General features: G+C 38.1%; 1 protein-coding gene across 3 annotated transcripts in view; it reads right to left on the bottom strand.

The window, feature by feature from the left end:
• The window catches only part of ZNF277 (zinc finger protein 277), a 132,278-nt gene that overhangs the window by 17,755 nt on the left and 101,663 nt on the right, over nucleotides 1-12,860 (bottom strand). For all 3 annotated transcript variants that reach the window (XM_033428260.2, XM_004269885.3, XM_033428262.2), the window contains exons 8-11: nucleotides 5,292-5,359; nucleotides 2,987-3,083; nucleotides 1,351-1,393; nucleotides 162-336 (exon numbers count right to left, since the gene is read on the bottom strand). In XM_033428260.2, the coding sequence (XP_033284151.1) occupies nucleotides 162-336; nucleotides 1,351-1,393; nucleotides 2,987-3,083; nucleotides 5,292-5,359 (383 nt within the window). The remainder of the gene's footprint in view (nucleotides 1-161; nucleotides 337-1,350; nucleotides 1,394-2,986; nucleotides 3,084-5,291; nucleotides 5,360-12,860) is intronic.

Below are 12,860 nucleotides of genomic sequence, written 5' to 3' on the forward strand. Positions count from 1 at the left end.
AGGTTTCGACCTGAATGAGAATTATAGGAACAGGGTCTCAGGTCAATCCAGGGCTGACCTTGCCTCTCATAAATCTGGGATTTTCTAAAGAGGAATTAAATAAAGGGATGAAATAATGGAGAAGGAGCAAAGACATGTATGTCTCGTTGAGCAGTACTCACTGTGGTTGATCCCATGTCTGTCTTTCAGGAAGCAGTGAAGTATGTTTAGCTTCCTCCATGTGAGTCCTTAAGTCTGCTTTGGACTTGAACTTCTCATGGCAGCCATAACATCTACATTGGTGAATTTGCCTCCGAATGAAATTGACTAGTTTCACTTGCTCATAGAAGTTCAGTCCTGAAAATGACAGTACATAGAACCATCAGACAACTGGTCAGACCCATTTTTGCATTTTTATAATTTTTTAAAAGAACCGTTTCTCTTTATTAACCAACCTGAAGAGGCAGTGCAGTTTTAAAGCATATTAATAGATATCAAATAATAACAGCCAATACTTATATAGGGTTTATGTGCTAGGCACTGTTCTAATCACTTTCCATGCATTAATGCGTTTAATCCTCGCAATACCCTATCATATAGGTGGTGTTACCGTATCCACATTATACATTAGGAAACTGTCCAGAATTGCACAGCCAGTAGGTGTAGAGCCAGGATTTGACACCAGGCTTTTGGCTCCACAGCCCATGTTCTTGACTATTAATCTATTACATATATAACATATACACATGCCTATAAGAGCGGTAAAGTAAAGTAACATGTCCAAGAGTCTAGGAAAGTAGTCGGTGAGTTGAGGTGTGGGAAGTGAGCTTTTTATGGTCTTGGATACATTAGCAAGTCAGTACTTTATGTCTTCATGACCCTAATCCTTCTATCATAGTGATCCAATTGGGTACATCTATAATAAATAATCTAGCTACACTACCAAGCAGTGCAGTAGGTGTTTTACACACTCTTATCCACTCTCTGTAACATTCTGCTGACCCGAGGCCCAATGTCACACAGCCAGTAAGTGCTAGAGCTGGAATATGAACTCTAGTGTGACTTCAAAATCCACGTTTTTTCCACTAGTCCCCACCAAATTATGATATTAACCATTAACCTGTATTTTATTTGAAGCAATCATATATGTAGAAAAGAAGAAAGACTATATGAAATCAAAACCATATGTGAATATTATAGTTCAAAATGGTTGTGAATCACGGTTTCAGGCAGTTCTGTTGAGACCATCTGTGGAGAGACACATTTTGGCTGTGCACTCTCCAATCACAACTGTGCAACGCAGGCATCGTTTACGGGATGGTGTATAAAAAAATGCAGCATCATGGAAAACAACTTCCGAATCAAACTTACCAAGTTCTGACTTTATTTTGAGGAGATCAAATTCATGTGCATCCTAAAAAAAGGAATGAATATATCTGTGAGCATATAAATTATTTAATCTTTCAGGCTGAAGTTATAAACAGACAGCTTATTCACAGGAGTTTGAACACTGTAGAAACTCAGTCTCGGTTCATCATCTGCTTTTGAAGTCTTCGAAATCTAACTGCTTCCCCCCACATCCAACTGCTTTATAAAGCACAGTCCAAACAAGTCATGTCAATCAGTTAAAACATTTAATTGTTCACAGCTTGTATCTCCAGTCTTTACAAATTTACTCTGTATGCATTCTGCAGTCTGACAGAAGTGTCCTTAGTCGCTAGGTAAGATGTGGCCCTACTGTACTGTGTGTCTGGACTAGAATTATGAATATAGGTCTTTTGCTCCACAAGCAGATAGGTAATTTAAAAAATTCTGCTCTTCGTTTTATGCTGTCAAATACAGTGTTTAAATCTGCAAGTTTCTCTTCACTCATACCTTCCCACAAATTACATGTCTTGATTTTCACGATGCATAGACTTATTTTTATTCTGTTCCATCCCTGCAATCGCCCATCTGGGTAAATGCTTCAACTTATAAGCTCACAGAGAATAAAGACCGTCTAACTCCCCGTGAAGGTATTCAGTGTAGTATCACAGTCAGGATAATTAAGAATTCCATGATACGTTATCACTGAAAGTAACTGAGCAGAGGTTGAGGACACTAGTCAAGGATACTGCAAAGGGAATTCTTATACAGGATAGGGGGACCAAGGCTCCTTTCAATTCAAAGATACTAGGATATTATGAGTTACATTTAAACACTGGAAACTATACACACATACTAGTGGCAACCTGTTTCAGACAAAATGACTCTGTTTTCACTTGAGTAAATACCCATAGCCTTTTGAACACCTTGTCCTTGTTTTTATGAATGAGAATGGAATGAACATGGGTGAAAAAGGAGAGTCTGCTCCACTATGACAGAGCTGAGTGGCGAGAGGGGAGGGAGGGGACATCAGAATAATACAGTAATATTTTTCTATTACACTCAACTCTCTACTCCCAATATAACATAAAGATGGCCTCCAGAAAGGAAAGCGCAAACTGGAAATGTCCTCAAATTTCTTCTCTCCAAATACTTTTAACTGAAGGAGCTGCAAGACCACACCCTGTGCCCTCTCCACCTCCATGGCTCCCCCACCCCCATTTCCCCCAAGGGCTCTGTAAGCGGCATCTTTTTCTTTTTCTGCTCTCCTTGTTCACCAGCATGGGAAGCACTGGAAAAAGACTCAGAACCTGTCCGTATCCTGGGTATTGTTAATCGTGGTTGCAGATCCCACAGTCTAGGCCAGAACTATCTCATAAGCATCTCAGAGGTGGGATGGCATCAGTGGTCTGTGAAATCCCAAACTAACAGTTCACCCAGGTCCAGTCAGTTGTACTTAACCGCCCTGAGTTCTAGTTCTCCTCCATGGACCTGCCCTGTCTCTTCTGTTTTGCTTATAGCACTTTTAGGAAGGGGAAAATAATTGAGAAACTAAAGGTGTAAGATGATGAGGCTGCAGTTATCATCAGCTTCTCCCTGTTGGAACAACGAAACAAAATTCAAATGAATAAAAGCGTCTCACCTCCATGTGGACACATAATTTCTCAATTGTTTCTGCTTGCTTTTCACAAAATAGGCAGACAGCAGAGAGAGGGTGTTCTTCCCAATCAGACCAGTCACTGTGTTAGAAAGAAAACAGCAAACATGGAGATTCTCTTCATTAAGAGGGCGTCCTGCACAGTGACTTGGTATTACTTTCTGCTCCCTAGGAAACCCTGCCATTCTCTTTCAACTCTGACATTTCTGTAAAGACTGTCATATCATATTATGACTTTTTGATACAGTTTTTGAAATTCAAAGTAGCACTATGAAATTAATATAAATAGCAAACAGGTGCTGCTCCATTTTCTTACATTTGCCTCTCCGAGTAGCTATTTCACTACGAGATCAGTGCAATGTCTTTCTGAGAAAACCAGCTTTAATTTGCAGAGAAGATATATCAGGAAACGTATGCTCTCTCTCATTAACCATGACCACTAAGTGCGCATGCTGTGAGGTGCAGTGCTGGGAGTGTGTTTCTGCATGATAAATGGCGTATTTTAAAAAGGCAAACCCTTATCTATCATGTGGGAAATACTGATCATTTTAAATGGGGCAAAGTGTTAAATTTGATGGCAAATAGAGAAATCAAAAGGCATACAGGGCCCTTTTTACCATTTTCTCCCCTCATTGCATTTATTTTTTGAGATACTGTCAACTTTTTGTCATTCCTAAACCAGGAGAACCAAAATCCTGGGAGAAACAAAAGGCTGAACAGCTTTGAACGAAAAGAGAATGAATAACAGGGAATCCTTTTAGGTTGAAAAGAATACTTCTCAAGCTTATAATTTCAAACAAAGAAGCTGTGACTGTTTTACATTAGTCATCAACGGGATGAACACAGAACAAGGTTAACCTCCATTGAGTTATATTCACTACTCCAATGGCAAGCAGCATGGAGAGAGAGTTCAAAGATCATATCACTTTAAGGTCTAGGGACCAATGGACTAATAAGCAAAGCACTTTGGAATATATTTTTCTCTGAATTATATACTACCTGTGCGTTCAATGAATAGCTTTAGTAGCAAAACACCTATTTAGTTGGAATAACAGGTGCTTTAGTGATTCTTATGTCCAAGTTATTTTGGTATTATGATTATTATTTTTTATTGAAGTATAGTTGATTTAAAATGTGTTAGTTTCAGGTATACAGCAAAGTGATTCAGTTTTTTATATACATATGTATAAAATCTTTTTATATACATACATATATACATATTCGTTTATATACATATATATTTATATACATATATATTCTTCATCAGATTCTTTTCCATTATAGGTTATTACAAGACACTGAATAGAATTCCCTGTGTTATACAGTACGGCCTTGTTGTTTAGCAATTTTATATATAGGACTGTGTATCTGTTAATGCTGAACCCCTAATTTACCCCCCCTTCCCCCTTTGGTAAACATAAATTTGTTTTTTATGTCTGTGAGTCTATTTCTGTTTCCTAAGTAAGTTCATTTGTATCATTTTATTTATTTATTTATTTTTTCATTTGTATCATTTTATTAGATTTCACATACAAGTGATATCATATGATATTTGTCTTTCTCTGTCTGACTTACTTTACTTAGTACGAAAATCTCTAGGTCCATCTATATGGCTGCAAATGGTATTATATCATTCTTTTTTTTGGCTGAGTAATATTCCATTGTTTGTATACCACAAACAGTTTTTCCATTCAACTGTCCATGGACATTTAGGTTGCTTCCATGTCTTGGCTACTGTAAACAGCGCTGCTGTGAACATTGGGATGCATGTATCTTTTCTTTTTCTTTCTTTTTCTGTTTTGTTTTTGGCCACACCTCACGGCACGTGGAACTTCCCCGACCAGGAATCTTAACCACTGGACCACCAGGGAAGTCCCATTTATCTTTTCAAATTAGAGTTTTCGTCTTTTCCAGATATATGCCCAGGAGGGTGATCGTTGGATCATATGCTAACTCTATTTTTAGTTTTTTAAGGAACCTCTATACTGTTCTCCACAGTGGCTGCACCAAGTTACATGCCCATCAAAACTGTAGGAGGGTTCCCTTTTCTTCACACCTTCTCCAGCATTTATTATTTGCAGACTTTTTGATGATGGCCATTCTGACTGGTATGAGAAGTTATTTTGAATTCAAGTTTTTACTATATTACATGAAATGATGCATGGCTTAGAGAGAGGGTTCTCTTTCGTTTTACTCTGTCTTTTCAGAATGGTAATTTTAAATCAAACTAAGGAACTGTTTTCCTTCTCTTAAACCACTGTAATTAAGTAGCATCAATAATAAGTCTTACTCTTCCTGATGATCTAGCAACTCCCGATCATCTTCTAGTTGAACTTCTTCCCAGGATTTTCCAAGTTCCTTTGTAGGAAGAACAGAAGGATTAGAGATAAACAGGAGGGGTGAAGGAGGAAGAGGCGAAAGGAGAAAGTAGACACAGAACTCAAAAACAAAACAAGACAGAACCCAAACGCAAATGGTTTTAAAATAATACAAGCAGAATATATTAAAGCTGTTATTTCACGGATAAGAAATGATAATCAAATTTTAGGATTTAGGATATATCCTAAATGGTTAGGATTTGGGATATATCCTAAATCAAACATTTTAAAAATATGCAAAAATGTTTAATAATATTTTCATATGTTTTTCTTTTTGAAGAAGCAGTAATAAGCTTTCAGTGAAATTCTTTTCTCTTAAATGTTAATCAGCATTTCTCAACCCTAGATCCACATAAGAATCTCTTGGGGATCTTTTAAAAAAAACCACTAATGGGCTTCCCTGGTGGCGCAGTGGTTGAGAGTCCGCCTGCTGATGCAGGGGACACGGGTTCGTGCCCCGGTCCGGGAAGATCCCACATGTCGCGGAGCGGCTGGGCCCGTGAGCCATGGCCGCTAAGCCTGTGCGTCCGGAGCCTGTGCTCCGCAACGGGAGAGGCCACAACAGTGAGAGGCCTGTGTACCGCAAAAAAACAAACAAACAAACAAAACCCCACTAATATCTTTTGACAGAGACTCTGAAACATCCTCCTAGCTGGACTCTGTTTCTATTTGAGGTCCCCTACAGTCTATTTCCCAGACAGCAGCCACAGTGAGCTTTCTAAAGGGTACCTCCCTGTTTGTATGACCCCTCCCAGGGCTTCTCACACACTCAGAACAAAATTCAGAGGCCTTACCATGGCTTATAAGGCCTCCATGTTCTGCCCTGGCTCCCTCTCCATCACTATGTCCCACCACTTTTTCTCTTGCTCAGCTGGCTCCAGCCAGACTGCTCTTTTGCTATTGCTTGAACACAGCAAGCTGACTTCCACCCAGCTACTTCTGTACTTGTCGCATCGTCTGCCTGAAACACTGCTCCCTCACATATCCTAACGTGGCTCAGTCATCCTGGTCTCTGCTTAAACGCTACTACCTCTTTTTCTGACTACTCTGTCTAAAACACCCCTCCTTCAAGTTACTTTTTATTCCTCTAGGATGTTTTATTTTTCTTCAAAGCATTGATCACACCCTGAAATCATTTTGTGTATCTATTTGTTTTCTTATTTGCTCTCTGTCTTTTCCACTAGAATGTCTGTTTGGACATGGCCTTTGTTCATTGTTACATTTCCAGAGCCGGGCACACAGTGGGTACTAGAAGTATATTTTGAATTGAATTTTAACTGAAAACATCTAAAAAATATGATGTCAATTTAGATCCTACCTCAAAAGGTTTCGTAATGTGGTTAAATAGTTAATGTATAAAAAGCACATGGTACATGGTACCAGGTAATAGTAGGTACTCAAATATCTACTCAAATCCCTTTTATCTCTTACAGTTCATGGAGGAGTTCCACCCTTTTAGGGCTATGTCTGGAAAATTTAGTCATAGTTTCAGCAAAACTTTATGTAGTGATGAGAAGGAATGATTTCTTTTGGCCCAACCATGTCTCTTTTATCCCTTGAGTCCTTTCTTTCTTTCTCTTGTCCTTTCTTTTCTCTCCACTCAATCTTCCCACCATGCCATGCAAAAGCAGACAGTACATTAAAGAAGGATGTAGAAATACTAGTGGGCACTTTTTCAAGCAGTTAAACTATGGCAACTGTCAAGTCCAACCTCACCTGATATAATACAGATATCCTTCTTTTGGAAAAACATTATCAGAATTCACCTCATGAACATTTGTTTTTTTCTAAAAAGGTATTCATTTAACTAAAAACAAAGAACTACAAGAGCCATTATGATTTAGAGAAAAGCTATCATTCATCAACTTAATGAGAGGTTTTGAAGCTGTCATTACCTATCAGCTAAATGACGCATAAACTCAGACATGCAGAGATTTACCATAACGTCATTAGAGATAGTTAATTTGGACTCTATAATGTACTTCCCAGAGTAGTCATGAAGTGTCTAAGCATCATTATGAACATCAAGAATGGCCTCACCATTGCCAACAGGATCCTTGTTAGATGGAATTTTTGGTGATGAATTAAATCTTTTATGTCTCTCTGGACTTGGACTAATACCCTGATGGGCCATTTGGGGTACTATCATTCTCAACAATACAGGCAAATGTTACTTATCAATAAATGTTTTGAGCCCCAAATGATGAAAAATATCTTTCACTGTCAAACTTCCAGTGTCAAAGCATTACTTTGCAGTTTTCTCAGTATTAAGTACAACACGGGGATTTATCTAGGCAATACAGCACTAACCATTTACCATTTGAGAGAAAAATGGAACTCTGTGTTCATTAGAATAGGAAACAAGTGATTTGCATGCGACAGCGGCTGAGACTTTCCTAGAGTGCTCTGCCTTGGTACAGTTAAATATATGACTTATTACAGGAATAAGACCCAAAGAGAAAAAAAATTTAGTCTCTAATTAAGACACTGTGCCTGCTAATGAATCATGTTAGGAAAGAAAAGAATATAAGAAAAACAAAGTTTGGAAGGCATGCCAGTAAAGATGTTCAGAACACTTCCTTCCTCAAACCTCTGCATCAGCTGGCTTATGATCAATGACAGGGTGCAAAAAAACATGGAAAAAACTTAACACGTGCTTACACAAGAAATCCACGAGAAACAGAAACAGTGTTTTAAATGTAAATATTAATAACTGCAGGAGAGAGAACTATAACAAAACTGAAAAACAGGTTAAGAGCCTACTTTTGTTACAAATGGCTTTGTGTATTTAAAAAATAAAAAAAAATTAAGTCAAAATGATAGTATCACTGTAAAAATAGTTCCCTTTAGAAAAATTTAGGGCTTGAAACGTGAGCACTTTAGGAATATGTAGGTGAAGCCTCAGTGATGATGTTAAGCAGTCTGCTGCCCTCTGAGGCAGGGGTATTTGAATGTGAAACTGCCTGGGACCTTGTCCCCTTAGCTTGCTCCACTCTCCACTGAACCCTTCTGTTTGTGAGAAAATAAAGCAAGAACTCTAAGTAGATAATCTAGACCATGCAAAAGACCTTTAATATACTTATTTGCAAGCCTGTTAATATTAAAAAACTGATATGAGCAATTAAACATGGAAATTATTTCACCCAAGAAAGAAAAAGGAATTTATCAATTTGCTGAGCTGAGAAGAGACCAAAAACAGCCTCTTGTCCCGACCAGGGATCGGGACACCTTTTATGGCTCTCCCACCTTTTATGACTCTCAGAGCGTATCTTGCCAGGAATATCCTGGATGCTTCCATTACTGCTGGTCTGAAAATTCTCCTTGGAGGTGAGACACTGTGGATGCATGACTCAACGACTATATAGATCTGCTACAGGAGAGGTTGAAACATTAACTCTGTACACACCATTACAAAGTGCTGAAATTAATGTGTTTACATGTCTGGTTCTCATACCAACCTCTAAATTCCTTGAAAGTAGTGGCTTAAATCAACCACCTGTTCTGTCATATTTTTCTTTCTGTTCCACCAGTGTTTGGTACCTAGAAGTCACTCAAACATTTGTAGAATGTATGCAGCCAATGAAATTGCTTCTGAAGGGAAGAGGATGTGAGAAATGGATGTGCAGACACCAGTTACTAACACAACAATTCAATCTTTTACCCACATCCACATACTTATGTCAGCCTTTTCCCTCAGAGGAATAAACAATGAATGTCTCTCATTTCTTTTCTTTTTCTTTTTTTTAGCTTTTTAAAAAACAAAATGGGAATTCCCTGGTGGTCCAGTGGTTAGGACTCTGAACTTCCACTGCCGGGGCCCTGGGTTCAATCCCTGGTCGGGGAACTAAGATCATGCAACCCGCGCAGCGTGGGCAAAAAAGAAAAAACAAATCTTATTGTTGGCCTCAATGGGAAAGCATATAGCTAAGATGGCTAAGGTTGTGGGTTAGAGCCCTTAAGGAGCTGATTAGTTTTACCTTGACCTTGCTTCACTTTCTAGTTTGGTGTAAAAGACAATAGGCAAAAGTGTGTGTGTGTGTGTGTGTGTGTGTGTGTGTAGATCATTATGAATTTATCACCATTAATTGACCAAAAAACCCAATCCAAAGTATAAGAGGTAGGTACTACTATTGTTTCAATTGTAAAAACTGAGGAAAAATTGAACGAAACTGATGCAGAAAGCTCCAGCTATGTGACCCTGGGAAAATTACTGAACTTCTCTGTGCTGTAGTTGCCTAATCTATAAATGAGGATAATGACAAAACCTGTGTCATAAGGCTGTGGTTAAGAGTAAAAGACTTAATTTAAATACCAAAGACAGTACCTGGCACATATCAGGTACTCAAATGCTCCTAGTTAAAACCAAACCAAAAACTTCTAACGATATTACCCTAAAATGATTTAATTTTCATTTTATATGTTACTGAAGCCTTTACATTCTCTTGAAGCACTTCTCTCAAGTCATGATTCATCCCACATGAAATCTGGGCACTCTGTGGGCAGTACAATCTAGCACACTCATCTAGAGACAGCTGGTCCCAACGGATAATTTCAGTTTTCACAGTCACACTACTTGATGCCCAGGGAATGAAGTATCAAACTTTTCTAAAAGTGACAGCAGAATTTGAGTGAGCAGTTTCTTTGAAGTCTCCTCTAAAAGATAAACACCTCCAGCTATACACAATGTTCTGCTAGCCCCAAGCTCTTGACTATTAGTTTAAAAGAGCCCCAGAAGTGCTATTAAATTGCTTCCACAGCTTTCGGCAGTAGCTCAATATTTCTTAGAGTTAACACTGAAGTCCACCCCCTGTAGGATTGGGCTGGGCCCTGAAGCAGCGTTTGCCCTAGGAATTAACGACTGAGTGATTTCAAGAGAAGACTGAAAGACTCAAAGGGTGCCTTTGCCTGTAGCTAGTTGTAAAACATGTGTAGCAAACCATGGCGACCTCTCAGAGCCAATCTTCAGACACCCTTATTCTACTTGTTTCTCAAGGGGAATTTTCTTTTAATATGCTAAGGATTAGTTAGAACAGGCAAAAATTCTATCCTAAAGCAGAGATTTCCAATATAATTCAGAATATGCTTGTTTCTGTCCAATACATAAAATGGCTCATTATTATCAATTATGCTTTTCGTGGCCAATGGGTTCGGATTAAAATTCAAATTTCAGAGCAAAAAATAATTTCCATTTGCTTTAGAAAAGTGTCAGAACCAGAATTCCCCATCTTTTTTTTGAGCCTTAATTTTAAAAAAATATTTAAAATTTAATTTATTTTTTTACACTGCAGGTTCTTATTGGTTATCCATTTTATACACATCAGTGTATACATGTCAATCCCAATTGCCCAATTCATCACACCCCCACCCCCCAGCCACTTTCCCCCCTTGGTGTCCATACGTTTGTTCTCTACATCTGTGTCTCTATTTCTGCCCTGCAAACTGGTTCATCTGTACCATTTTTCTAGATTCCACATATATGCATTAATATACAATATTTGTTTTTCTCTTTCTGACTTCCTTTCCTCTGTATGACACTCTCTAGGTCCATCCATGTCTCAACAAATGACCCAATTTCGTTCTGTTTTATGGCTGAGTAATATTCCATTGTATGTATGTACCACATCTTCTTTATCCATTCGTCTGTCGATGGGCATTTAGGTTGCTTCCATGACCTGGCTATTGTAAATAGTGCTGCAATGAACATTGGGATGTAGGTGTCTTTTTGAATTATGGTTTTCTCTGGGTATATGCCCAGTAGTGGGATTGCTGGTTCATATGGTAACTCCATTTTTAGTTTTTTAAGGAACCTCCATACTGTTCTCCATAGTGGCTGTATCAATTTACATTCCCACCAACAGTGCAAGAGGGTTCCCTTTTCTCCACACTCTCTCCAGCATTTGTCGTTTGTAGATTTTCTGATGATGCCCATTCTAACTGGTGTGAGGTGATACCTCATTGTGGTTTTGATTTGCATTTCTCTAATAATTAGTGATGGTGAGCAGCTTTTCATGTGCTTCTTGGCCATCTATATGTGTTCTTTGGAGAAATGTCTATTTAGGTCTTCTATCCATTTTTGGACTGGGGTGTTTGTTTTATTAATATTGAGCTGCATGAGCTGTTTATATATATTGGAGATTAATCCTTTGTCCAGTGATTCGTTTGCAAATATTTTCTCCCATTCTGAGGGTTGTCTTTACATCTTGTTTATGGTTTCCTTTGCTGTGCAAAAGCTCTGAAGTTTCATTAGGTCCGATTTGTTTATTTTTGTTTTTATTTCCATTACTCTATGAGGTGGATCAAAAAAGATCTTGCTGTGATTTATGTCAAAGAGTGTTCTTCCTATGTTTTCCTCTAAGAGTTTTATAGTGTCCGGTCTTACATTTAGGTCCCTGATCCATTTTGAGTTTATTTTTGTGTATGCTGTTAGGGAGTGTCCTAATTTCATTCTTTTACATGTAGCTGTCCAGTTTTCCCAGCACCACTTATTGAAGAGACTGTCTTTTCTCCATTGTATATCCTTGCCTCCTTTGTCATAGATTAATTGACCATAGGTGTGAGGCTTTATCTCTGGGCTTTCTATCCCGTTCCATTGATCTATGTTTCTGTTTTTGTGCCAGTACCATATTGTCTTGATTACTGTAGCTTTGTAGTATAGTCTGAAGTGAGAGAGTCTGATTCCTCCAGCTCTGTTTTTTTCCCTCAAGACTGCTTTGGCTATTTGGGGTCCTTTGTGTCTCCATACAAATTTTAAGATTTTTTGTTCTAGTTCCGTAAAAAATGCCATTTGTAATTAGATAGGGATTGCATTGAATCTGTAGATTGCTTTGGGAAGTACAGTCATTTTCAGAATATTGATTCTTCCAATCCAAGAACATGGTATATCTCTCCACCTGTTGGTATCCTCTTTAATTTCTTTCACCAGTGTCTTATAAGTTTCTGCATACAGGTCTTTTGTCTCCCTAGGTAGCTTTATTCCTAGGTATTTTATTCTTTTTGTTGCAATGGTAAATGGGAGTGTTTCCTTAATTTCTCTTTCAGATTTTTCATCATTAGTGTATATGAATGCAAGAGATTTCTGTGCATTAATTTTGTATCCTGCAACTTTACCAAATTCATTGATTGGCTCTAGTAGTTTTCTGGTGGCATGTTTAGGAATCTCTATGTATAGTATCATGTCATCTGCAAACAGTGACAGTTTTACTTCTTCTTTTCCAATTTGTATTCCTTTTATTCTTTTTCTTCTTTGATTGCCATAGCTAGGACTTCCAAAACTATGTTGAATAATAGTGGCGAGAGTGGACATCCTTGTCTCGTTCCTGATCTTAGAGGAAATGCTTTCACTTTTTCACCATTGAGAATGATGTTTGCTGTGGGTTTGTCGTATATGGCCTTTATTATGTTGAGGTAGGTTCCCTCTATGCCCACTTTCTGGAGAGTTTTTATCATAAATGGGTGTTGAATTTTGTCAAAAGCTTCTTCTG

The sequence above is a fragment of the Orcinus orca genome, chromosome 9 (genome assembly GCF_937001465.1).
Source record: "Orcinus orca chromosome 9, mOrcOrc1.1, whole genome shotgun sequence".
NCBI classification, from domain to species: Eukaryota; Metazoa; Chordata; class Mammalia; order Artiodactyla; family Delphinidae; genus Orcinus; species Orcinus orca.